This window comes from Cavia porcellus, unplaced genomic scaffold (assembly GCF_034190915.1).
Source record: "Cavia porcellus strain 051 isolate PalLab524CR breed Dunkin Hartley unplaced genomic scaffold, mCavPor4.1 scaffold_6, whole genome shotgun sequence".
In the NCBI taxonomy this organism is placed as follows: domain Eukaryota; kingdom Metazoa; phylum Chordata; class Mammalia; order Rodentia; family Caviidae; genus Cavia; species Cavia porcellus.
Window position 1 is genome coordinate 68,587,682 of NW_026947489.1, and position 27,230 is coordinate 68,614,911.

Sequence of the window (27,230 nt, forward strand, 5' to 3'; positions counted from 1 at the left end):
TAAGTCCTTCCTCAGAGCTGGGCTGTAATTCCTCTTCTCCAAGATGGTTGCTGTCCAGAACCTGAAGGCTGACTAGCCACCCTGGTGGCTCCTGCCTGCACTGGCCTGGAGCTCTTGAGCACACAACTTTCCCTGTGCTGCTGCCTGTTCTAGGGCCATGGAGGTCATGGAGGCCCAGTGTACGCTTTTGCACAGCCTCTGCTAGTCGTGGTGGGGCACCACACCTGACTTCTCTGCTGTGGAACCCCAGAGTTTCCCTTCAGGCCTACTGGAAGAGAAGGAGGCTTCCTTCAGAGTGTGGTAGGAAGAGGCCTCAGCCAAGAGGCTTGTTTAAAGTGCAGGAAATGAACAGGCTCAGGCAGACACACTAAGCCTCTTCCCCATTCTGGTGCCCCCCACCCTGAGACGTTTCTCTATAGGTCTTAAGGTTTGCTCTTCTCTCCTCTGAGCCAGGCACACCAGACTCCCAGAGGAGCCACATCTTCTCAAGGGCATGTTTCCATGAAGAATGCCCACATTCTTCATCCCTGGATGTGGGAACCCCGATGGCACCAGAGACTCTCACTGGGCCCACCTGTAGGGGAAGGAGTGCAGGACCAGTCTGAGTGTGTGTGTGTGTGTGTGCATGCGTGTGTGCATGTGTCCGTGCTCATGCACACAAGGAAGAGACAGAGCCAGTCTCGCGTACTGTCTGTTTGCTGGGAGCTGCTTCCCCCACCCCCAGTCTGATGGCCTCCCTTTATTTATGAAAAATCCAACACAGTGGTGGGTAGAACCCAGAGAAAGTGGCCATGGGATGGGGAAGGGGAGGTGCCAGCTCCCTCTGGCCTTAGCACTCCCCAGGTCCCTCACACCCTCCCAGGTGCCCTCTCCTCCCAGCCAAGGACTCTGCCCCTGGGGAGATGGTGGCAGCCCACCCTGTGGCACAGAGGGAAGCAGTGTGAGCACAGCAGTTAAGGCGTGCTAGTGTCAACCTTGCTGTGGAGGAGGGGCACCCAGTCTCATTGGGCCCTGAGGACCATGATGTGGGGGTGGGGTGTGGCTAGAGACAGATGAGGACTCCTCCTGCGCGGTGGGGGGGGGGCTGCCACAGTCCTGAAGGACCCAGGAAAGTGCCTGCTTGGCCCCAGACCCCTCTGTAGAGTCGGCCCCAGACCCCTCTGTGAAGTCAGCCCCAGGACCTGGAAGGCACCCGGATGCCTGCAGTTGCCACAACTGTCCCCAAACTCCCAAATGTTTAGTCCGAAGCAAGATCCTTGGCAAGGCGGGCAGCTGCCTCCTCCCCACCCTGCAGGATGGAAATCCCTGAATATTGGTTTGAGAAAAGTCTTTGTGCAGCCTGTGACACAATGCCCCCCAGGTCACCCCACACAGAGGGGAAAGATAGGGTGCCTGGGAGGAAGGGCTGGGCACAGTGTGGCCCCGCCTCTCCCAGGAGCCGGCAGCCTTCCAGCCTCACTCTTGGGGCTGGCTATGCTGGCAGAGGTTTGGAGAGGGCAGAGCTAGGCCGGGGTCACTTTCCTCCTGCAAGCCTGGGAGGAAGGAGACCTCCACCTGCAGGGGGTGTGAGAGGGCAAAGGTGAGGGAGTGGCAGGGCCACACAGGGGAGGCAGCTGCTGGCTCAGAGCAAAGCTAGGAGGGCAAGGGATAGAAAATCAATGGGCTGGCCCTGCGTCACTGTTAGCTGGGGGTCCTGGCTGAGTCCCACCCGGAGCAGACGGCATGGAGGACGTCCCAGCTTCCCCCGGATGGTGCTTTCTATGCAATCTCTTTGATTCTGCGCATGTAATTGTGCAGGTCTGGAGGTGGAGTAGGCCTTGTGGTGCCTGCCACATCCGGGCAGCTCCAACCCAGTTCCTCTTCCTCCTCCTCCTCCTCCTCACCAGCGGGCACTGAGTCATATGCCAGCTCCTCTGAGGGCAGCGTGGTGAAGGTGGTAAACTTCACCCTCTTGCGCTTGGAGGTGGGTGAGCTGGCAGGGTCCTCGGACTGGTCCCGGGCTGACCCACCAGAGGAGCCATCGCCCCGGCCATGCACCTGGCTCTGGACACTGGTCTGTGAGCTGCCGCTGCTGTGGTGGTCACCGTGGCAGCAGGCAGGCACGGTCTCCAGTGTGCTGCCGGCTGGAGGTGAGAGCTCGCCCTGTACCCTCAGTGGCTGCCCATTGCCTAGGAACACCCAGTGGTGGGAGTGGTCCATGCTGGTCTGGCCCTCAGGCGGGATGCGCTTGTGCCGGTATCGCAGCACAAATACAATGCAGTTGATGAGGAAGACGAGGATGGCAAGGCAGAAGACACCCAGCAGTGCGTACATGCCAATCTCCAGGTCGGTCAGCCCCCGGGGCATCTGCAGGAAGCCAGTGGGCAGCGGCAGGAAGTCCTCTGTGGGTGGTACAGCTGCGTTGGATGTGCCTTGGCCGGGGCCCTCCAGGGCAGGTACTGCCGTGCCTGGGGGACCAGCTCCCCGAGCTTCCTCCTCACTCCCGCCAGGCCCTGGCTGGCTGGGGCCTGGGTAGTCATAAGTGGGATCTTCCTCGTCCCGCCCAAAGTGTACCCGCAGGCCCACAGGGGTCGTGGCCAGCACACTCTTGCGCTTGGTTTTCTGGCAGCTCTCAGCAATGGTGAGTTCAGCCCGGAGCAGCTCCCCTGACCCCTCGGCCTCAGCCACCACCAGTGGGAAGGCCCGGTCCTGGGTTACTGTGGCCACCCGCTCGTCCAGGCTGCTCACCAGCAGCCCATAGTCCCGAGGGCTGTAGAGGGAGAGTGGGGCAGTGGTGCCATCGCTGTAGGAAAGCCAGAGGCTCAGGAGGGCTTCCTGGAGGAGGAGGAGGAAGAGGAGACAGGAGTCAGAGCCCATTCTGGGGCTTTCTGGCTAAATTCCATCCTGAGTTTGTGAGGCCAAGGACCTAGGGCTTTTGGGCCCTGCTGTGTCCCCAGTGATGACACAGACCAGGCATGCTGTGGGCACTCAGGAACCCTCCGTGGATGGGGTGCTCCCTTTGCACGGGGATGGAGAGGGTGAACAGCAGGTTCTAGGTGGCATCTAGACCTGATACAAGCCCAGGATTGCTCCTTTCTTGATAAACCAAAGGCAAATTCTGCAGTAGGAGCCCTGTATGTTCATGCTTGGCCCTGGGGATTCCATAGCCAACCCCAAGCTAATGAGAGCCACCTTCCCCCAGCCTCCGCCTCCATCAGTCAAGACCATCTGAGCATCGTCCTTCCTGCAGATTCGGAGGCCAAGCCTACATGGCCTGGGCACACACTGTCAGGGCAAAGGATTCTGTGTCCTGGCTCCTGGCCCTTTGCTGATAGCCACTTCCTCACTCTTCTGTCCTCTCACCTGTCACCTCCCCATCTTGATCTTGTACCCAGTGCCCATGGTGTATGGCTGGGGCTCCAGGGGTGTGTTTGGGTACTTCTTGGGGGCTGAGGCAGAGATGGCTGCTCTCTGGGAATCCAGGAGACCCTCTATAAAAATGTCTCAGGGTGGCAAATGTGGTGCAAGTGAGACCATGCCCAGACTCTGTGCAAGGTGCAGTGGGCGACACGGGTGAGTATGGATCTGAGGTCACCCATTACCTGCAGTCCTAGGGCAGTGACTCATGGCACAAGTATACATCCCCAGATTACTTGGATGGTTACTCGGAAACCAGTTACCTGCTTGAGGAAGCTGAGGGTCTGTTGTGCAGCTGTGGTGGCCAGGATGGTATGGCTGCTCCCGGGACTGGGCCGCAGGGAGAGGGCCAGGCTGGCCACCACCTGGGCCTGCAGCTGTGTGATGCTGACCTTCTCCTCTGTCACTGTCAGCAGTGTCTCCCCCAGCACAGCCTCTGTCAGCGGGGACACCACCTGAGCAGAGAGGTGGAGGTGAGAGGGCGCCGTGGGTCGGAGGACAGCAGCACCCCACCCCCAGGGTCCCTGCCTAGGGTCTCCAGCACTTCTGGAAGACAGCCACATACGATGGGGCTGCAGGCAGGCAGGACTCCAAGTCCTGCAAGTGGCAACCAGGGTCCAGGGGTCACAGGAGAGTCAGAGGCTCAGGTGGGAACACAGGTTAGACAGGTGGGCTGATTTGAAGGAAAGAAGCCACCCCCCAGGGATACACGACCACTGATGTTCAACTTCAGTGTTAGGGAGACAAAATGGAGTGGTGGGGACTGTGGCCAGTGGGAGAATCCACTTTAAAGGTGACACTCAGGATGGCACCAGTTGATTGTCACTGGCTGAGTCTGCAGGTCTGGTGTTGCCAGATTCAATTCTTGGTAAACCCAAAAATCCAGATCATCTTTTACAAGGAGAAATCCCTCAGTTTTGAAATGTTGGGGGATTGTTTTATAAGCCAAATATATCTGCAGGCAGATTCGGCCTTGTGGGTGACTCTTTATAATCTCTTAGTTAGATGGCTTTTACCCAGACACCCAATTGTGAGGAAGGAAAGTTAAAGTTAAGTTCCTAGGTTCCTCAGCTTGCTTCCCGCCGTTTCCTCTCCTCCCCATATCTGTTCTGGGGGCAAGGTGGGTGGAGCGTGTGAGCGAGGCAAGGTTGATATAAGCTGTTAAAGCTTAGCCTGAGAACCTGACCAAGAGAAAGCTGAAAATGTTTGATCTCGGTTTCTGAAACGTTAGGTAGAAGACCGGTGAGAAAGAAGTGACCCTGGGACTGACTGGGGTTGGTTCCAGGGCTGAGGCCCCTGACAGTGTCCCTTTGTGTTCCGATGCACCCAAGCCTACCTTAAAAGGGGTCGTGCCTGGCTCCAGGCCGGCCAGTGTGCTACTGTCCACCATGTGTGCCACACGGGGGTCGCCCACTCGCATGAAGTCACTGACCAGGTCTGTGACCTCCACCAGCCAGTCTGGGCCCAGCATGGTGACCACCTGGTCGGTGCCCTCAGATGATGTCGTGTGGAACTGGGTGAAGACCTGCAGGGTGGAGTGCTGGTACTGCAGGGTGCAGCCCCTGCTGGCACTCTGTCGCCGCTCCTCCTCCTCTTCATCCTCGTCTTCACTCTCCCGGGCTGCCCTGGGTGGGAGTGTGCCAAGGCGGGTGAGGCAAAGGGCCCCCAGCTGGCTCTGATCCCCACCCTGCCAGCTCCTCTCTAGCCCTCTGTGGGTTGGAGAAGATTTGCAAAGAGCAAGCTACTTCCTCACTCATGCCCTCCTTCTCTGTGCTACAGGGGTCCCAGCTCTCTCCTTCTGGAAAGGTGGCTTCTCTGAACTTATTTTCAGTGCTGGGGGTGAAATCCAGTCTTGCTGCCCCATCGGCAGCTCCTTCTCTGACCCCCATTATCCATGTCTGGGAGCAGCTGCTGTGTAATCCCAGCAGTATCCTCTTCTCTTCTGTGTGCCTGGCACTGTGTGAACTCTAACCTGTGTGGGCAGGGCCTCCTGGTCATAGAGTGCCACAGACTTAGCCTAACTGTGTCCTAAAGTTGTGTGGAAAATATAAGTGAAAGAAGGATTTGTAAACTCAGATGTTTAACGGAGATTTCCAAGCCCAGTGTGGAAGGTTCCACCTGGCTCGCTCTTCTTGCTTTCTGGTAAAATGTGAGGGGAGAGAGAAAAACTGATAAACTGTTATGCACAAGGGAACCTGGGCTTGAGTGGGGAAATCCTTAGTCTGCAAAAACTGGATAAGGTGCTAACATCAGGAGACTTGGGGCCAGGAAGGCACGCTCTGGAGAAAAGCTTGTGGGTGTTTGGTTAGTATCAGCCAAGCAGAGTGCTCATCCACATGGAGGAAGGGCTCTTTTCCCTGTATTAACTAATTCAATCCTCACAGCAATGCCAGGAGGTATTATCTTACCCGTTTTACAGATAAGAAAATAAAGGACACAGAAGTTTTCTAAGTATTGCTAAGATCACACAACTGGTAAATAATAGGACATCTGGCTTCAGAGCCCTTACATCCTTAATACTTAGAGCAGCGTCCCCATCATTGCAGGGGTCAGCAATGAAGAATCACAGGCTTCACCTCAGACCAGCTGAATCTGAAGCTGCCTTCTAACTAATGCCCAGATGGCCGTGTGCACACTTGAACTAGAGCAGCTCTGGCTGGCACTGACTGGCTCTTGCAAGTCTCTGTGGAAATGAACGGAGCCCTGCTCCTCTATGGCTGCCTGTTTCTCTCTGCCCAGTCTCCCACTGCCCGACTCTTCCCCTTTCTTCCGTCTCCTGCTGGCTTTCTCTCTGCGGCACACAGGAGCATGTTCCGGGCCAGGCCCCAGGGTGGGAACTGTACTCCAGCCGGCAGTGGGGTGCACCATGCTGTGCCATCGTTTATAGACTTAGGAGCAGCCTGGGGTGCAGGTGGGCAGGGGTCCATGCCCCTCCTGTGACTGCTCTATTTTGTCAGCCTAACTGGTTTCTTTCTGTCTCCCTGGTCCACTCCTTCCACTTGTCCATTAAGACGTAGCTCAAGAGTAAACCTTCTAAGATGCCTTTCTTCATTTCTCTTTGAGAGAGTAGGGGTCTTCTCCTTGGGGCCACTTGACTTGGCACACAGGGCATCCTACTCACCAGTGTTCTCTGTGGCACGTGTGCATGACTGGATTTCCCACTGGAGAAAGTTTGGATGGGTCAGGCACTGGCCACTGTCTCCCTATGTCTCAAATACCTGTCCGTGCCCAGCACATAGTAGCTGTTCAATCAAAGTTTGTTGAGTGCACAACTGACTCATAGACTGTGTTTCTAGGGCCTTACACACACACACACACACACACACACACACACACACACACACACAAATCAGATTATGCTGAGGCTATGTCTACCCAAGGGTGTCCCAAGAGTGCACTGTACCTCCTGTCAGGGAGGATGGGTACCCTCCAGCCCTTCACTTGGCTGAGGCGAGCATCTGAGAGCTCAATGTGCAGAGGCAGCTTTGGGACCCAGACTGTCATTTCCAAGGGGGCACTGAGGACGTCGTAGCGGAAGGTGACCCTGGCATTCATGGACCCTCGAGACTCCTTTCCACTCACAAATACATAGTCGCAGCTGCTGGACACCTGGGGAGAGGGAGGAGCAAGGAGAACATCTTATCCTGCAGGTCTTCCAAGCTGGGGCAGGAATCTGTGAGAGGAATGGAGAGGGCATGAGAGCCAGATAGGAAGAGGAGGAAGGGAGGGAGAGAAGAGGAGCACAGGGATCCAGATAGAGACAGAGACAGACAGATGAGACTGCAGGGGAGAGGGCAGGTGGAGAAGGTGCTGACTCCTCTGGGAGGTGCCCACCTCTGTCTCCACCTCTCCCTGCTCTCCTGAGGTCATTCCTCTGGGCCCATGGTGGGAGATGTTTTGCCCCTGCTAAGGGGCCAATGGGCAAACGTGTTTCCTAGGGGCTGTTACTGACCTGCTGGAACCACATGTGGTGAATGGGGGAAGGGGTCTCCCATGCTTAGCCTTTGCCTGGCATGGCTGGGCTCCTGAGTCCAGAGGGCAGGAAGGGGACCAGGATAAGGGCAGGTCCACACCTCCTCTGCGGTCTTGGTAGCAGGCAGGGAGGGTGCTTAGCCAGGGGTAGAGCTGAAGAACAGGGGTGGAAAACTGTGATCCAAGAGCCTGGGCCTGGCCAGGTGGAGGGCCGCCAGCATGTGCCCACCTGGGTAATAACCTGCATTCCTTGAGGTTCTCTGCCTTGAACCACATTCAACTGGACACATCTTGGTAGAGACCAGTGCCCACTCACAGAGGGGCACTGCCAGAACTCCAGGGCAAATACAGATGGCTGTGTGTGTAAGCGTGCCCATGCACACACCTGGCACCACGGAGCAGATCTTGCATGCACATGTGTCTTGGATATTTTCTTATAAATGCTCACAGGCTGGGGCCTTGAGAATGCAGAAAGATCTTTCAAGCAGCCAATGGGGCTGGTGGCACCTAGAAGGCTCTGCAGGGCTGGGACAGGGTGCTCGGATGGTGGCTTTTCATGAGATGAGCCCCAAGACCACCCTGACTCCTGATGGCTCTCGGAACCATCTCACAGGTAGGTAGAGGGGAGTGTGGACAGCAGCCCTGCCCACAATGCTCATTCCCACCTGGGAAGGCAGAGAATTCCATCTGCAGGCTGCTGAGTCCCATTTAGGATGCTGACAAATCCCACACAGAACCCAAGGGCATTTCATTGAGACTTGTAACAAATTCCATTTAGGATTCTCCTTTCCCTTCTGTATCTGAGCCATCACTGGGCTGGGGCAATCTGGGTGGAGAGGTGGTGCTGGGTGAGGGCTCTTGGGAGCAGTGTTTTGGTCTTGTCCCAGCCTGCAGCAGCAGACAGCCTCATGGCCTGGAGCAGTAAAACCTCCGTGCCAGGGAGGGGTGCTGAGCCTCTGCTCTGACTCTCCTGGAATTCAGAGGTGGTCATGGAGGCCCAAGCTCCCAGACCTAGGGGGACCCAGAGGCGGTGCATGGAGACAAAGAGTGAGGAAGTCCAAGAGATCTCCTGCTGGAGCCTGGCAGGGTTGGACACCCTCTTCCATGGCTTCCTTCTCCACTAACTCCAACCCCATCTCACCTCTGACCAACATCCAAAGCTACAAGAAACAAATCTACAGGCCTCCTGCGGAGGTAGTAAACTGCCTTCTAGTTGGATAAATGTCCTATGTGCTGGGATGTGAAGCATGTTGGGGTGGGCAGGGCCTGGAGGAGGGAGCTATGGCCGGGGAGTTAGGGGATCTGGGGTGTGGGGTGAGATGGGGCCTCAGTACACAGTCTTTAGCCCTGGCCTGACTCACAGCAGAGTTTCTGCCTGAGTTCCATCTTCCCCACTGGTTCCCAGCACCCTGTGTTCAGATCACCTGTTTAAAGGTTCTGCTCCCCCTCCATCCCCCTTGTTGAGGGTCTGTCACATATCAAGGCTCAGTAATGACTTTTGGGGCTGAGTTCAAATTGGCAACACTGTCTTCTGTGAGGCCTACCATGTGCCTACAGGAAGCCCGCCATGAGTGGCTGTAGGGCTGGGAGACAGAACCCACGAGGTCAGGAGATGGAGGACAGGCTGATTCTGCTCAGTGCCGCGAGCTTTGGAAGCATAAGCTTCATATGGGAGGCATCTGCTGTAGGAAGTGAGTCGAGGCCATGTGGGTGACATCTTTAAGGGTAGGTGACAGGAGCCATCTGAATTGGGGCTCTGCTTCCTCCCCAGAAGCCCCACCTCTAGTGACCCTACCTTAATGATGTCCTCATTGTCAGACTCACATTCCACCAGGGCAGAGACATCTAGGACCAGGCCGGTCACCTCAATGGCAATGACCTTGACAGGGATGGCCACGGTCCGGCCTGTCAGGATGGCTGTATTGATGATCTCTGTATCCTACATGGAGGAGACAGGAAAGAGACTCTGCTTTTTGTCCTTTTCTCTCCCGGAACAAGTCCACGGAGGCCAAGGTTCCTGGCTGCTGCCACTCCTCAGAGGCATGTTTTTCTCACGGGGACAGTGGCATGTGTGTGCAGAGATAGGCTTCCATCCAGCCTCAGGCCCCTCCTCAGATGGCCTGCTTCCTTGGACTGCTGCAGTGGCCTCAGGGTCCCCTCACTGTACTGCCAGCAGGTACCTCTATCAGTCCCTTACCTCTTCTTTACAGCATCAGCCAGCCTCTTGGGGCTACGATAGCAACACCCAGCCCGCTCCCCTGGTCATTCCAGGTGTCCAGTGATGGTCCCCAAAACATTTCAGCCCATCACTCCTGAATTCTTGCTAAACCTGCTGGTCCTTTGCACAAACTACACATATCCCCACTGCTATTCCTTTGCCCACGTGTGCCCTTGTATCCATCTCTGACAATTAGGAGCCCTTGCCCTAACCTGGCCTCCAACACTCAACTGCACAGCCCCTCCACAGTGACTTCTCCCACTGCTGTTCTCCTCCGCATGGACACTGGAGCAGATTACACCCTCCCTCCTGAAGGGCACATGTGCACCTTCCTGTAGGCACATGGACACAGACATCTGCTGGCCTGCTCACCCGCCTGCTCACCATGGCCAGGGGCAGAATGGCCTGCACGTCTCGCTGGATGACTGTCAGCTCTGTCACTGCCCTCTCCAGGTCAGGCAGGGCGCCATGTCCGCGGTAGTCAATATGCCACATGATCCTGCGCTTTACTGATTGGCTGGTGAAGTTCTCCATCTCAAAGTCCAACTGAAGGATCTCCAGGGGACCCTGGCCTTCCCTGGCGAAAAGGGGCAGCAAAAGGACAGAGGATGAGGGCAGTGAGCATCTCAGAGGCTCTGACATCCTTCATCTGGGGACCCCATCTGTCCTTGGCAGCTGTCCTCTGAGCTCTCTTGAGCCTGTCCCATCCCATCCAGGTGCCTCAGCCTCAAGCCTGGACCTCAGATTACACACAAGACTGCCTTCTCCATTGAGGATACCCTTATGTGCCTGCTGCACAGAAGCAGACTCACCAGGGGGGCAACGGTGTGCCCTGGGCCCAAGCCACATCCACGGTAGCTGTTGAATGCTTTGCCCCGGTCAGCAATTCGGAGGTCACATGCCATTGGCCACTCCGTGACTTGGTACCTAAGAGGGTTACACCCTTCTTGGCTTTCACCCTGCAATAAACAGGAGGAAGAGGAGACAGAGGGTCAGGGTGGGACTCATAGGCTGCCTGTGTGGTCACCAACCCTAGCCATAGTTGGAGAAGGAGGAGCAGGTGAGTTATCTTAAGCTTAATACTTAGTATCTTTGACTTATTGTTTTGGAGCAAGTCTGGTATCACATGGCTGAGCACTGCTGCTCAGTGGGGCAGCAATCATTTCTCCCATCACTGGTGGCACCACTTCTGCACACACCCTAAGACTTTTTCAGGAAGCCCATAAGACAAGGAACTACTTCCTCTTTTACAACTGGGCGAGAAAGAATGATTCTCCTCCGTCTTAGAGGTGATAGCTTTCCAAAGAGCTACATACAGGAAGGAAGTATCCTCTGAGTCTTCTTTCCTTTTCCTCCAACTGTTGCTTTTTGACAGTTTTGAATGACCTCATAGCCTAGCCACCCTTCTATGGACACTCCAAACATGTTACAGTAGTGGCTTGCTGCAAACACAGCACTTTAGCTGTGGTACAACTAATGTATAATTATTGCCTTCTCCCTAATTCTATCTGTTCTATTTCTATCAATGTAGTCCTAGCTTCAATGAAAATCTAAGTCATTCACATTTAGGAATCAGTCACTGAACCAGGTAAGCCTGTTTCCAGGAATATGTAGTTCTTAATGTAGCGTGCTCAGAAGAGAGGGCAATACTCAAAGAGGTGGGAGGCCATTTCTGCTTGTTTGGGGTAGCATTACAGTGGGGCCTTTTTATGGCCTCAGAACCCTCCAATATGCTCCAACCATGCATCCCCACAGTGAAACATTATGTGGTGTGGAGATGGCACATGACTTAAGACATCTTTGAATTTATGGACTGTGTTACTCTCAAAGGCAGAAAGAACTAGGACCTCTGGAACATTTTCTCCCAACTCTAGGGTTAGGGTCAGTGTCCTATCAGGCACATATTCCTGCTCACTTTTTGATGAGGGCTGCTCTCTGGTCCCTTTGTCATCTCCTGGGCCTCTGTCCCGTCTGTAAAATGGGAGCATTGCACCAGCTTAGATCTAAGAGCCCTTGCAACCCTGATCCCATCATCCTGTACACTACACACATGAAAACTGACTTCCCTTTACCTTGACTCCATTTCCACGACTGCAACCCCACAGGTAAGAACACAAAGCCTCAAGAAAAGGTGCAGCTTGTCCTGAGGCTTCTCCAGGGATACACAGAAGAGTTGAGATTAGGCTGCTGGACGGATCTAGTTGGGATCCCCGGAAGGGGTCAGGGATGCCTCTGACTCTGGAAGGGAAGCCAGCTTCGCTCCCAGCCGCTGACCCACATACCCTTCCCTACCTGAGTGTGAAGTGCTCCACGCTGGGGGTGGAGGGCGAGGAGGAGTTGGGGGCCAGGTAGAGGAGGATGCTGAGCACTTCCCCGGGCTTGAGCGGACGGTCGGGCAGGCGGATCATCAGGTTGCCGTCCAGCCGGTGCTCCTGCAGCGTCCTCTGAGGTGGCGGGCGGAACAGACTGATGCTGCCTATGCGCAGCAGCGGATGCTGCGTGGGGCTCTCTGCGCGCGCCCCCATTCCCTGCCCAGGGCCCCGCCGCGAGGCCCCACAACCGCCCGCCGCGTCTGGAGCGTGCAGCGTGTAATACAGCTCAGCCTGCTGGGCCTCCCCAGCCACTTCGGGCTCCAGCCCGTCGGGGGACTTGCGGCGAGCGCTGGGCGGCACAGCGGGTGCCGGGGGCCCGAACCAAGCTAGGGGTAGCTCCGCGCGAACCAGACAGGTGGCCAGGCCCCCGCTGAGACGGCAGGAGCTCTTGACCTCGCGGGCGTCGCGGAAGGCATGCAGGCGGACGCAGGGCAGCCGCTCGCTGACTCCGAAGTCGTCCCAGTCGCGGCCGGCCACGTAGAACAGCACCTGCGCCACCGGCTGCGAGGCGGGCACGCGAGCACGCACGATGAAGGCCCGCACCTTCCAGTTGACTGTCAGGCGCTCAGGGATGTCCAGGGTGCTGGATGGCTGCAGGAGCTCACGGGCCACCACCTGGCTGGTGCTGAAGGGCCCCAGGGACACGTTGAGGACCGGCAGCTCCTTGGTTTGGAACACCACGAAGGGCTCAGAGCGTTGCAAGGAGCCATTGGACACAGCCGGTGACGGAGGCCGCGCCTCCCGCAGGAAGAAGGCCAGCCGCGTGTGTGACAGGCGGTAGCTGACCGGCAGCACCGGGCTGGTGTGCAGCCCCGGCAGGGCGGTGCTGGCTGGGTGGGAGCGGCCTGAGGCTGGAGACAAAGAGGTTTGTAGTTAGGAGAGGCTGCGCTAAGCCCCCTGAGCCGCAGCCACCATGACTGCCACCTCAACAGCCAGCATCTGGGTCCCAAGCCCAGCAGATGGCCCAGGGCTCTGGGTACCAGGCCTGGTCCTGTCTTTGTTGCCATGTGAATTTCCTATTGCCTTTGAATTACTTCCTCTCTGCAACCTAGGGGCGAAGCTAATCTTCCTACCGAGCCTTTTGGAGCGTCACTGAGGCTCTGTACCCGGCTGCCCACAGACCCACCACAGGAGCATGTTTCTGCCTACAGGTGTCCTTGGGAGGGCTTTCTGAAGTTCCCTGCATAAAGCACTGAGCAGGACTCCATCACCAGGAAGTTCTAACTCTCACTGTGACCTGCATCTACTGTGTAAGGGGCTCAGCGCTTGACCAGTTCTGACTGACGTGAGCTTCCGGTCCATCCTCGGAGGTGGGACTGTTATGGTCTCCATCAATGCGTTTGCTCTCCTATCAAGAGCTTTGTTTTTGAGTACCCATTGTTACACTGTGAAGTTGAAAGCACTAAAGTGCAAGGCACACACACAAGGCCTGTACCCAAACCACCTGGGCAAAAGGGCCAACAGTGGGATTTGAACCTGGAGCCATCCGACTCTCAAACCCCAGCCCTTTACTGTGCCTGCCGTTTCAGATGGCATGGTGATGACAAATCTTTTAGAGGCAAGTGCCCAAACCGCAGCCCCAAACTCATTTATCGCAAAGTGCCAAATGCAATTAATCCTGAATACTGAGGTTTCAGTTTAGCAAAAACACATTAAAATCTTTTGTCTTCAAGACAAATACCAGGCATGCCATTGGTTTGCTACCACTGGTGTGGGGTCTCCAGAGATCCCTGCCTCCTCCTCTTCCCTCTCAACACACTCTGCTAGAGCAGGAGATTTTGTCCTCAGTTTCCCAGACCTAAAAGTGAATCTTGTGTTTGATACCTCTTTCTTCTCAGCCCCTCCCCTCCTCCACCCAAGAAGCTGCCAATCCTAGCAATTCTGCCTTTTGGCTCACTGCTCTGTCCTCTGCCTGCAGGACCCTGTGTCTGTTGTGGTGTCGTCTTGTTGAGATGATGATGTAACACTGCCTAACTGGGTCTTTCCTGACTCTACCCCATCCTCTCTTTGATATCCCTTTGTCTCCATGGTGACCAGAGTGATCCATGCTGCACACAGTTGGGACCTTGTTGCTCCTCACTCTGAGCCGAACACCTGGTGACACTGTCAAGGACCAGGGAGGATCCATGGTGGAGGCCTGAAGCTGTAGATACTTTTGCAGGCCTTCTCAGGAACTGTCTGCGTCATGTTCCTTGAATTTAAAATCAGAGTGATGATAATGCTGGTCTTGCAGTGTTCCGTATTGCCATTTGTTTGGATAATCAAAGGAAAACACTATAAATTGTGCAAGAAATGCAAATGTCTATAGGTATTATTACAGAATTTCTCCAGCCTGTGTACAAAATAAAATACAAACTCAACTCATGCCTGAGTGTGGCCTTTAGTGTCCTCTACAGGTAGCCCCAGGTTTCATCTTCCTCCTGGGCTCCTTTTCCTGAGTCCCTGCTGGCAGAATAACTGGACAGCGGTCTTCTGATGCTGTCTTGTCTCCCCTCTGCATCCAGCTCTCCTTTTATGAATCTGAATCTTCTTCCAAGGTCCAGATCCAATGCCATCTTCTCTGGGAAGCTCTTTGGGATATCCCTTCAGCCCCTGGGAATTCCACTAAACTTTGTTATTCTCAGAGTCCTCTCACTACCTACTGGACTGGGAGTTACTTATTTACCAGGCCTTGCCCTAAGCAACCTTCCACAGATCACAATTGATCTGCACTGGGTGATCTGCAGATGTCTCTGTCTCAAATAGGAGACCCTGAGTCAGTGCTAAACACTACATGCAGTTCCTGAATATTGAACACTGACAGTTTCCAAACATTCATTTCCAATTCCTTACCAGAGCAGTGAACTGAGAATTCTCTGTTCTCAAAGACCTAGTGTCTCTATTCTATTTTAAAAATCTGCAGGCTAATTGCCTCATTTGAAAATAAGGCTATTGGTCTGAGGTTCTGCAAAGGCCCCACAGGTCAGCTATGAGGGAGTGGTACTCTCACCCATCCTCCTTAGGTCTCCCCTTGTAGCTCCTCCTGAGCACTGAGTCCCTGCTCCTCAGAGTGGCCCATCACCACTGGCTTCCCCCACTGCTGTCCAGGTGCAGCTGTAGCTGCATTCTCCAGCCTGCAAGAAGCCTGGCTGTTGCTGGAGCAGAGGTGGATGCTGGAGTCTGAGATGAAGCCAGGAGGATGTGTGTAGAGAGGAGAGTCTCCTGCCTGGTGCTTGGAATCCCTGCCCCACCACTACCTTTCTTCCCAAGGCTGGGTTCCTGCTGATAGGCCCCAGGCAAGTTGTGTGAATCCAGGCAATGTCCTGAGCCAGCAGGAAGCAGTAAACAGGCAAACAGAGGCTTCACCCTCCAGGTCAAGGCCTCTCTCTGCCACAAGCTCCCTGGGAAAGTTGCTTCCATTCAGAGCCTCAGTTTCCTCCTCTGAAGTGACATCAGCCCGATCTACCTCAGAAGGGATGTTGACAGTGGCTAAAAGACTAAGGTCGCTCTGTGAGCTACAGAGCAGGCTGCAGGAGACAGGGCTCTGCTCATGTAGTGGGGATGTCCTGGGCCTACGGGTACAGGGTCTGGACTAAGGACTGGTCACTGTGCTTGTCCCTGGGGCTTGGAGAAGAATGACTGAGCTGGGATAGGCTGTGAGTGCTCAGGATGCAGTGTAGAATGGGAGAGGCTAGAACAGTGACCCTGCCCTCTATAGCCATCCCCAAGAGCCCCCAGAGGCTACTAAGTGGCACTTAGTCCCATTTGCCCCCTCTCAACACCCTAACCTGACGACTGACCATCTGGACCCCATGGAGGCCCAGTGGGGGTGGACGCCACCAGATGAGCACTGGACTCAGAGGAGCGTGAAGGAAGGGACTGGGGAAATCTGTCTGCACACCCCCTCTGCCTCCTGGGGTAGAAAGCTGGACTGGCAAAACCAAGGTCCTAGATCAAACTGCCCTTGCTGCTCTCTGAAATCGCCGAGCCAGTGTCACTGCCTGGGCCTCAAGTGTCTGCTGTTCCCTTCCCCTGGAACTTTCTCCTCTTGATAATCACACATCCTTGTCTATCTTCTGAGTCTATTCAGGGACATCTGGGTCATCCGGTCTACAGTGGCATATCACAGCACCCTTGATCTCTCTCCAGCTGCTTTCCTGTTTCATTTCCTTCATGGCGATCATAGCCATCTCTCTTCATGTGAAATGCACAAGTCTGAATCTAGTGCCTGCTGGGAACTGATCTTCCTGCAGACACAGCCATTGCTTTGCTCCCTGCTCAACTCTAGTGCTTAGAACATGGCCCAGCGCCCAGTAGGTGCTCTAACAATGCTTGCTGCAGGAACAAAATTCTCTGATGAGCTGCCCAGTACTAACTGGGATGTATAGGAGCCATGAATTCATCAACGAGGCTTCCAAGAGGACATTGAACGGCCACTGGGGCAGGGTTCCTGGCACTGGGCCTAGTGGCTCTTGTCCCCTTTCAGCAACCTTGCAGAAGATGCCAGTGAGTTTCTGACGGGGACACATGTACATTAAGGAAACAGCCACTATTCAGAAAGGGGAGCCAAGGAAGACAATGGAATATTAGTTTTTGTATTTATGTCATCGGGACACACATGCCATATTCCTGGCACCCCTGCGCTCTCTGCCTTTCTGGGGTTCTCTATGGGTAGGGCAGAGGGGTCCCTAAGGCCATAGCACTAATTAATCTCTGCTCTCCCACTGGTCTGTTCTGCAAGCCAAAAAGAAGGTGCAGGTTTTCAGGGACACTGTGTACCTGTACATCTGAGTGTGCGCCTGGGTTCAAGTGTGCTTGTGCTAATTTGCATGCTGGCCTGCACTTCAGCACTGAGCTCTGGGCACTGCACATCATGGGGCATGGCATGAGTTTGGGGACAAAAAGTTTCCTGAAGAATCCTTGAACGAAGACAAGGCAGATTGGAGATTGGAAGATCAACACAGAGACTAGACAGAAACTAGGCCAGGCCCAGAGGCAGGAGAGAGGAGAGAAGTGCTCCAGAGGTAAGTCAGGTGGCAGTGGCTACTTGGACCCACCTTGGATCCACTAGACACAAGGAGTTGCCTGTAACTGTCACACTGATAGGGGAGTGGGTGCAGCAAACACACACATGCATGCAGTCAGGCACATATGCCCACCCCTTGGCATATTACACACTGTAGTGCCTAGGATGGTTCTGAACCCATCCTGACTCTGCTGCTAGACCAAGGCACCTTCCCCTAACCCTCTGCACTTTTGTTTGGGCCCCAGCTTGCCCCAAACCAGCACAGGTCTGGTCCTATCTTCTGTGGGTGGCTCCAATCTGCCTCAGGCCTCAGGAAGCACCTGGACTCCTCTGTCCCCTGTCCCCTGTTCCCTGTTGCCATCTTCTGTAGAAAGGCCCTCTTTTTGTCTTCCCTGGCTCAGGATCTGGTATCATGGGCTGAATCATCCCCCTTGTACGTATGATAAGTCCTAACACCCCGTGTCTCAAAATGTGACTATTTAGAGCTAGGGTCTCTGCAGAGAGAACAAAGTTAAAGTGAGGCTGTAGAAGCCCATAACCCAGAGTGACTGGTGTCCTCACACGGAGAGAGCAGGACACAGATACGCACAGAGACAGATGGTGTGAAGCAAAGGAGACCAGCGTCAGGAAGAGAGTCCTCCCCAGGAGGCTGCTGCCATGCCTGGACCTTAGGTTTCCGGCCTCCAGAACTGTAAGAAGATGCATTTCAACTGCCCAGGCCAACCCACTTGGCAGTCTGCTACAGCAGCCCCCACAAAATAGTACACAAAGATTGGCTGTTTCTTCCCTCACTTCCCAGTTTCCTCAGGAAGATGTTGAAGTACCACACAAGCGGGGGAAGAGATGCAGAGGTCATCCAGCTCTTGCAGATGGGTTGGTAATGGTGATGGAGGTGTTCTCCACTCTCCCTAGCATCTTCAACGCCTGGTGAACTATGCTGAGCCAGTGACCCTTCCCACAGGGGCTGAACCGACTCTGTCTCCCCCCCACAAATTAAAGCGGCATGAATAGCAGCTCTATGGGCCCTGAAAAGGGCATCCACTCCACCAGAACCTAAGAGAAGATGTGGAGTTGGGGCCTAGAGGGTCTCTGCATCCCTTTACACCCTGCTCAGGCCTTGCCCCTTCCTGCAGCTCCTCCCAAAGCACCATGCCCAGATAGACCCCGTTCCACTCCCTTCCTCTCTGATGCTGCTCTGCTATGTGAATACTAGTGTGGTGCCAATGATCAAAAGGTCCCTGCCACCATGGGAAGGCATGAACTTGTTTTTTTTTACCCATGCTTGCCTTTTCCACAGTGTCCTGGGATGTGGGCAAACACTTGAGATGGACCACTGTGCATAGTACAAGGTGTGGCACACAGAAGGTGCTTAACAAATGTCAATTCTACCTCTTTGTGAAGCTTAGATACTTGGTCAGGGCCAGTGGAGGGACAGTGCCATTCCCTTTCATCTTACATTGGCCATAAGTATTGGGAACCACCCCCAGATGGCCTTTTTCCAGGTTCTGAGGTCACCAATCTTTTATTGAGTGCATAAATGAATCTCGTGGAGACTAGAGCCAGGCCAGTGTGTGAGGGGGTGCCGCTAGCCATCTCCCTGCTTCTAATCAAAATCAGATGCCTCCTGCTTATGCCTCTAATTGTCCCCAAATTAAAACTAATCACTTGCAAATCAGAAAAAAAAAATGTCATTAGCTTTGGTGCATTTGAGGCTGAGGGGCTCAGCAGGGCATGCAGAAGGCTCAAGGGTGCTAGGCTGCACTGTGAGAGGCCTTAACCTGATCACCTGTGTGTGTGTCTGTGTGTGTGCACACGTGTGTGCATGGACATGCACAACAGGTGCTAGTGTTTGGGGATCTTTCAGCACTTGCTTCTGAACTTGCCTGGGCACAAAAAATCAGCTGCAACAAATAAAATAACAATGAACAAAGGCTAGAGACTGACCCAGGTCACACATGAGCATTTCCAGGGGACAGTGCTGGCAATCTGTGTCTATCCCAGGCACTGCCATCATCATAGAAGGGTAGGAAATAATGTTAAGGAGGAAGGGTTGGTGAAGGTGCTAGACAGATTGGGACTCACCGTGCAAGGACAGAAGTGTTGACAATTAATGCTAACTCAAAGCCTAGAATGGCATTTGGGTCACCTAAATGCCAGTAAAGTCTTCCTTGTCAGATTTATGAATGAATAAATGAATGAATCAATAAATGAATGAAGCAGGAACCATGAAAATTAAGCTGTGAAGGTCTATGATCAGCAGGTCAGAGACAGCTATGCGCAGCGAATTTTCTTCAAGCTAGACTTGGAGGACAACAGGAGTGGTGTGACCTAAGGACGCAGAATGGACTCTCTCTGGGGACACACTTCTGTCCCCTCAGAGCACAGTGGAGGAAGTGGAAGCCAAAGATGCACAGACAAGGGCTGTGGCCTGCCAGGAGGGAGGCCTGCTCTTCCTTGGCTGGCTGGCAGGTCCGACCTGGTGTGTGATTTGTTTTGTACTTCCCCAGGGGCGATGGTACCAAGTACCTGCTACTAGGAGCAGAGCGCTGCATGGGACAATCCTAGCTCTTGAAAAATGTGTGATATTTTTCCAAATGAGTGTTATGTGGGGCTAGCAAAGGCTAACAGAAGTTTGTCCAGCTGGTAAAGAGTCAACTGGGTGAGCATTCTAAAGAAATTTACAAATATGCATGAAAGGCCTGGGAAATATCTATGCTCCTTCAGCCAGCAAATCTCCCTTCGGGAATCCAATGAGCAGAAACTCGCTCAAGGATTTACATAGAAAGATGTTCACTGTGATGTTACAACCTAATAGTGAAAAATTAGAAATGACCTAAAATGTCTAAAAGAAGGGTTAGGTTAACTAAATGCAAACATACAAGAACGGATCCAGGCATCCATTATAGATCAAGTTTTTCAAAAAACTATTTAGTTGGATGGGGAAATGCTCATGGAATAGTGTGGGAAGTAGACATAATGCTAATTTTATATAAAAAGATTGGACCCTGGAAAGAAATGCATCAAAATGCTAATGGTGGTTATCTCCAGGGGATGGGATTAGGGCTGACTGTCATTTTTTACTGTATTTTCCACTTGTCTGTAATGAACATGCATTATTTTTAAAATCAGAAGAAAAATAATAAATACCTCTAAAAATGAAGGAATGGTTTGAAGTTGTTGCAAGAATAAAAATAAAGGAAAACATTTTTTAAAAGCAAACAAGAACTTGTGTGGCTTTGAAATCATTCAAGCTCATATTCAAATCCTAGCTCTGTGATACTTTCTAGCTGTGTGATCCTGGGCAAATTACTTAAACTCTCTGGATCTTGATTGCCATCACTGTAAAGTGAGGATCACAGAACTTGGTTCATCAAGTTGTTGCGATTAAGTAAACTGCTTGGTGTCATCCCTGGTGCTCAATGTTGTTCCTTCTTTAAGTCATTCATTCAACACTTAGGTATTCAGTTCAGAGAAAGGAAGTGCTGACCTGTTTTTCTCCAGCACTTGGTGCACTGTTTGGCTGGTGGCAGGTCCTTTGTCAACATCTGTTACGGCAAATAGGACAAGTAAGAGATGACAGGCACACAAAGCAGTGTCCCAAGGCCTTGGAAGAGGCACAGAAACTGAAAGAAGCCCTAGCTGTTGGGCCCAGAAGCCAGCTCTAGAGGCTTGGCCACTGGCCTTCTATGTGAGCTGGGTCAGGTTCCCTCTCATCCTGGACCTCGGGCCCCACCTGGGGGAAGAGGACAGGTCCTGCCCTGATGCCACAAGGGTGACCTAGTGGTGGCTGGGCTGCAGGCAGTGCTGGGGTTTCAGGCCAGGCAGAGGTGACTGGATAAACGCAGGAGGCAGCCGAGTGGCCCCCTCCTCACTAGAACAAGGTCTCTGTACTTCTGAGTCTTGAGCAGAACTGTCAAGCTAGGGGAGCAAGCAGGCTCAGACCCAGCCCAGCCCTGCTCAGCACTTGCAGTGTCTAGCCTGGGGCCGCTTCTGGGTTTGTCTAAGTTGCACAGAGATAGGGTTCCAGCAGCATGTGCCCACGCAAGGTCGGAGTGTAATGAGCATCTTGGGATGGGAGTAGAGGGCCCAGCACAGAGGTAGAAGTCCAGAGCCAGAGAGAGAGAGAGAGAGAGAGAGAGAGAGACAGAGAGAGACAGAGAGAGACAGAGAGACAGAGACAGAGAGAGACAGAGAGAGAGACAGAGAGAGAGAGCTGCCTCAGGGCAGGCTGCTTCTTCAACAGACCAGAGGTACTTCTCTCCTCTGACCTCTGTGTCCCCAACATGATGTGTGTCCCTGTGGCTGGTCTAGGTAAGGACCTGTAGCCATGAATACTCACTAGCTGACTGCACAGGGCTACTCCCATGGTAACAGTGACGGACGGGAGGAAGGGCCACCATACTGCAGCCACCTAGAGCCCCCAGATGGCCCTGGCTTGCCTCCCTGGCAGGCTATAAATCCTGGAGGGGCGGCTTCCCTGGGCTGTCCTCTGCCCCACCCCCACTCTGGCTGGAACCCAAGGCAGAAAAATGTCAGCTGGGAGCAGTGGCCCCTCCCTGAGGCCTCCAGCCTGCTCTCCAGTAGCTCTTCTTGCCATCTGCCCCTGAACTTCCACCCCTTAGCTGAAGGGACCTTAAGGTTCCTCCCCTGAACTTTAGAGGAGGAAGTGGGTCAGGCAGGTAGGAGTCAGGATGGCTCTGCCATTTACCAGCTGTGTGATCATGGGCAGTTAGCTTAAAATCATTTCCCCTTGGTTTCCTAGACTGTAAAATAGGGGTGAAAGAGTACCTTTTTCGTGGATTGCTTTTAGAATGAAAGGCCTGTGTCATAAAATGACTCCAGGCCTGATACCCTGTGAGCCCTCTGTAAAAGTTAGCTATTATTTGTGTTTTCCTTATAATCATTAATGGGGTCCCCACAATGCTTCCTGAATCAGGGCCTGAGGCCCTCAAGACTCATGGCCAACTCCCCTCTCTCCAAATGGAGCCCCCACGTGAAGCTCCTTGCACCTGCTGAGGTCAGGGACTCAGATGCTTCTTTTCTTTGATCTGGCATCTTGCAGAGATCTTTGTCCATGGATTTTGATGAATAGAGCCGCAGATAGAACGGATCAAAGAATGATAGAGTAGACTTGGGAGGTGTGTTTGCACACACACACACACACACACACACACACACAAACACACACCCTTCCTTGCAGGCACCCTTGCTACCTCTGTCTAGGACCTTAGCTGTCACTGCTTCAGTTCTCCCAACCAACAGTGTCCCATCTGAGTGACAGCTGGGTGAGGAATGGAACAGAGGTGGAGTCAGGACATTTGCAGGAAAACACAAGCCAGTTCAGACAGCATAAGGGCCATCACTGCTTCCTGAGAGCTCAAAGGAAGGTGCTTCTTGGATTCCTTGTCCTGCTTCTGGGTGAAACCAGGAGACTGGGAGGGAGAATTCTCAGCAATGTCATATCGGAACCAGGTTTTTGTGTCTCAGCTCCCTGCTGGTCCCAGTGACATCTGCCTGCTGACCTAGAGTCAGCCACCTGATAGAAAGCAATCCCCAGGGTCCTTCCCCTACAGTCTCTGTGGAATTCTGTAAGTCACACCCGGTGGGGACAGGGAGGATGGAACGATGAAGTTATGTGGACCTCTTGGGGCCAGGGTCTCTAAGATATGCAACTCCTGTTGTCCCTAGGGCAGAGTGTCCAAGGCAGGATGGAACTAGAGATGGGAGGCCCGTACTTTGAGAGAGGTCTAGCAAAGATGGGTGTCAGCTGGGGGACAGAAGCTACCCTCTAAGTGCAGTGGCTGCACTTCCTGTAGGGCCTACTCTGTGAGTTTCCCTGGGATGCAGAAACAGTGTCAGTGCTTTTGTCTGTGTCTGTGACCTCAGGCTCGGGAGCAGGGGCTCCAGCAGCCCCCGAAGACAAGAAGGCTTTGTATCTCCAATCCAGCAGTCCTCCTCCCCAGAAGAGCTCTTTTATCTCTGGAAATTGGGACTCCCCCTCACCCCATTCCAACAGCAACCTTCCGGGGCACGCCCTTGGCCCTAGCCCTCTGTCTGTCCAGCTGTAATGGGTCTGACCCCAGATGCCTTTGGGATCTGGCAGGATGCGGGGAGAATCAGAGGTTCATGGGTCCCTAGGTCTGCAGGCGGCCAGTGTATGGGTCTGAAGAAACAAGGGATCTGAGGCCTTTGTCCTTATGTATCCGCAGCAGGCAAGCCAGGTCTCTTAAAATGGGGATCCCTATTTAGCCTCCTTATGAGGTGCCCCACCTTTACCCTCAATACCTTGTATCCTGCAGCCCAGCTGGGTTTCAGGACATCCTGAGGCTTTGAAGAGGGCAATGAAGCTAGAGGAATAGCACCTGGAAGACCTTTTAGAGATAGTGGCCTGCCATGGCCAGTCCAGTTCTCAGCCTACCAGTGCCAGGAACTTGGGGCAGGAAAGAGGACTGGGGGAGATCTCCATGGGACAAGCAATGGGAAGGGGACTGGATCCTCCCTTGGTCACACTAGACTGAAACTTTCACCAACACCCCTTCCATCCAAAGGACTGCTCTGCACCTACCCAACCTAACTGCTTCCCTGGTTCAGGCCCGAAGCTCTGCGGGAGGAAGAAGAGAGGGAAAGGAGCCAGGACTCTGAGCTGGAGTGGGGGAGGAAGAGCAGGGAGAGGTAGAGAAAAGACATCCTGAGAAAGAACATAGGAGCTAGGGGAGAGTGGCAGACGCAGGAAGCCCTGGTCCTGGGGGAGGCCAGGCCAAGGGTGGCAGAATAGGAAGGAGAGTGGAGCGGGCAGGGTGAGGAGGAGGCTGGAAGGACCAGGCAGCAGGAGTGAGGGGGAGGGGCGCCGGAGTTACACTAAATGACTAATGTACATTATCCTAATTATAGCCGAGCTAGCTGAGCTTCCCCACCGGCACAGCCGCCTGCATCTCCTAATAAACAATTAGCCCGCAAACAACAGAAAAGGAAAGGAAGGGTGTGAGGGTGTGTGTGTGTGTGTGTGTGTGTGTGTGAGAGAGAGAGAGAGAGAGAGAGAGAGAGAGAGAGAGAGATAGAGAGAGAGAGAGAGTGAGAGAGAGAGTCTGCCTGCAGTGAATAGGAGTGGGTTAGAGCTGGGCGTTGGGGACACTTTGGGAGAAGCTGGGAGCCATGAGCAGCTGGCATCAGGACCCCAGTAGTATATGGCAGGGCAGGTGGTGGGGTGCAGCTGACATTGAGAGGTGCCTTTTGAATGCCATGCAGAGCTGAATGTGTTGCTCACTTTCACAATAAACCCCTGGGAAGCAGTATCCTTGTTTTGCCAGTGAAGAAACCGAGTTCAGAGAGGCTAAGAGGTCTCGCAGCTGTAGCTGGGGTGAGTCCCCATTCACCATCCTGATTTCCTGCCTTGGTCTCATTCTCCGGAAGTACTGCAGGCTGAAAGTGGGAGCTGGGCGTACAGATTCCCTAAATTGTGTTCCTAGCTCCAGCTGGAGTGAGGATGATTCTGAAGGTGGGCTTTTCTCCCTGGCCTATGGTACGCTTGTACAGCGGTGAGTTCACCTGTGCTGACTGTGGTCCCCCATTTTAAGTGAAGCCTTAAAAGGGAAGACACTCATTCAGTGACTCAGAGGCTTAGTGGTAGGTGGGGGTCGGGGACTCCCACCTGAGTTGGGGCTTTGCCAGGCTCCACAGTTGAGCACATCACCACAGCCCTACAGGGCGCTTCCAGAAAGGAGGTGGAGTAATCCTTGCCTCCCCAGGGCAGAGCAAAGGCACAGCCTGAGCCTCTGGGGACCTCTATCTGGGGAGGAACCACTGTCCTCATCCTTTACCGTCCTGCTGTATGGGGCTCAGAGCCTTAGCCTGGGTTTCCGTCATCTTAGTGTCTGCAGCTGAGGTCAGCTCACATGAAAACTCAGTGCCTGGGAGGACAGCACTCTCCTAACCTGCTCCAGGCTGCGTGTGTGTGTGTGTGTGTGTGTGTGTGTGTGTGTGTGTGCGCACGCGCGCACGCGTCTTGTAGCCACTTGCAAGGGAGGACGTGAGCTTTAGTTTGCATCTGTAAAAGGGATATGGTGACTAACCTGTCCTGATTTTCTGGGACTGTGAAAGTTCCTCAGTTCCAGGAAAGTAAGGACAGTTGGTCAAAGTAAGAACGAGGTTAACTGTCCCTCCCTCTGTCCCACAGTATGACAACAGGGCCTAAAAAGGACCATAACGTGTGAGAGTAGCTAAGCCTGGGCGGGCATCCCACGCAAGGGTAGGGTTGGGCGTTTCTGGAGGACCTGCGTGCCTGTCTGCGGGGTAGGAGAGGCTCAGGTAATGGATACCACTCTTGGTGAGCCCCAATTTCAAAACAGGGCCAAGAAATCCACACATCCTGGTTGGTGTAGAGAGTAAGTATGGGTCCAGGCACTGCCTTCTCCCAGACCTCCCCATGAGCACCCTGAGCCCTCCCTCCTGGCTCTGCCTTGCTCTGATCAGCCCTCCCTCCTGGATCTGCTGTGCTCTGATTAGCGCTCCACTCCCATGGCACCTGGCTGATGCACTCTCGGCATTTCTAACTCACTGCTGGGAAGGGGCGTTTGAGACCCTCAGGCGTGAAACCACCTGCTTTAGATGCAAAGATGAAGATCCAGGGAGGAGAAAAACCACCCAGGGTCTCACAGTGTCCCCCATCCCCACTGCCTCCTTGGAACCCTTTTTTGTTCCCCCACAGTTGCTTACTGTCCTGCTTCTAAGCTTGTCCCCCATTAGGTGCATTATGTGCATCTACCTGTTCTTGGGTACTCTCTTCTCATCCCCATGCTAAACCCCTGAGCATCTCCAGCCAAATGCTCTTGGCCCCTGTGCTTTTGTATGTGCTGCTTCCCCTCTTTTCTGTGCCCCACTCATTCTTCCTTGTCAGTGCCACCTCTCCTTGACTGCTCCTAGATGCCCTCTCCAGTGCAAGGCCTTCCTTGACCAATCCCAAAGTTGGATTAATCACTGGCATCTTACATTAGCTGCTCATACTCATACCTCTGGACTTCAGGTCTGCAGTGGGGGCCCTGCTGAGGGCAGGAACTGACCAGACCTGTCCCCATGCAACTGACGCTCAAAGATGTTCGGCAAATAAATATTTATTCAGCCCTCTCTTCAAAACCCCTGCTGGGAACTGCCAGGGAGACAGGGATAAAGAAGATAGTTTCTGCCCTTAAGGAATTTTCTGGCTAACAGGGAGACCAGACAAGTACATAAATAACCACTGAAAGGTGGGAAGTGCTGAAAGCCTTCCCTAAGTGTGCAGCTCCCTGGTGCTCTCCGAGAAGCCACTGCCCACGCAAGATGCCCGAGTGTTTAGAGGGAGGAGGCACTGAGGTCAGGGTTGGCAGAATGGGTGGAAACCTCTGGGTGTTGTGGGGACCAGTGACAGTGCAGGTAGAGAGAACAGGGTGGAAGGGGAGGCCTGGGATAACCGGCAGGTCTGAGTGGTACGGAATAGGGAAACTGAGCAACAGCAGGGATGACAAAGACTGAGGACAGGCAGGCAGGGCTGCACCAGCAGGGCAAAGGCAATGAGTGCCAGACGGAGCAGTCTGGGTTTATTCCAAAAGTTCTGAACTATCCCTTGGTGCTCTGAGGCTCTGTGGAGGGACCCCTGGTCCCAGGGAAGTTTTGTCACTGTGGATTTTCACATAGGCTACGGCTTGATGACTGCATTCTGTAAAATGGGGAGCCACTAGGCTTCCTGAGTGGGGATATGGCACCAAGTGCAGGCCCTCATCCTTGTCCTTTGACCCCAGGACAATGCATGCATTCAAGCAGCAGGGCAAAGGCAGGGGAAACCATTCTGAGGGGCTGGTGTGGAGCTTGAGAAGGAAGTGCTATAATTAACTTCTTGAGCCATATTATCTCAACAACCTGTCAGGGTGGCTAGCCTCTTGTGAGGGGAAGCAAAAGCTCCCTGCCCAGGGCTTCACTCCACACCCCTAGGTAAAGGCACGCCTCCTTGTTCACCAATGGTTTTTCTGCTTACAGATGCACTACTACATCCTCTTCTTCCTCCATCCAATCCTCTTTCTTCTCCCACCCTGGTGTCTCCCCAGGTCTTATCCCAGCTCCTACCATGAGGAACAGCAGAGCACATGTGGCCATATGCATAACTCCCCAAATTTCCACAACATGCTTCCTTGCTTCTGCTTAATGCAAATCACTCACTGTTTTTATTAAAGGTTCCTGAAACCCCCTTTCCTCCTGAAAGCCTGTCCTGATTGCACAGAAGCAGGTTGGCTATGAGACT

General features: G+C 53.7%; 1 protein-coding gene across 2 annotated transcripts in view; it reads right to left on the reverse strand.

Annotated features, from left to right (window-relative positions):
- Positions 1 to 685: 685 nt before the first annotated feature.
- Positions 686 to 27,230, reverse strand: part of Tmem132e (transmembrane protein 132E) — a 53,455-nt gene continuing 26,910 nt past the window's right edge. Inside the window, exons 2-9 of one of the 2 annotated variants that reach the window (XM_023565001.2) lie at positions 11,879 to 12,809; positions 10,399 to 10,545; positions 9,959 to 10,163; positions 9,164 to 9,307; positions 6,800 to 7,005; positions 4,733 to 5,021; positions 3,660 to 3,851; positions 686 to 2,814 (exon numbers count right to left, since the gene is read on the reverse strand). In XM_023565001.2, the coding sequence (XP_023420769.1) occupies positions 1,759 to 2,814; positions 3,660 to 3,851; positions 4,733 to 5,021; positions 6,800 to 7,005; positions 9,164 to 9,307; positions 9,959 to 10,163; positions 10,399 to 10,545; positions 11,879 to 12,809 (3,170 nt within the window). In that variant the 3' untranslated portion in view covers positions 686 to 1,758. The remainder of the gene's footprint in view (positions 2,815 to 3,659; positions 3,852 to 4,732; positions 5,022 to 6,799; positions 7,006 to 9,163; positions 9,308 to 9,958; positions 10,164 to 10,398; positions 10,546 to 11,878; positions 12,810 to 27,230) is intronic. The other variant, XM_005003525.4, reaches the window with a different exon arrangement.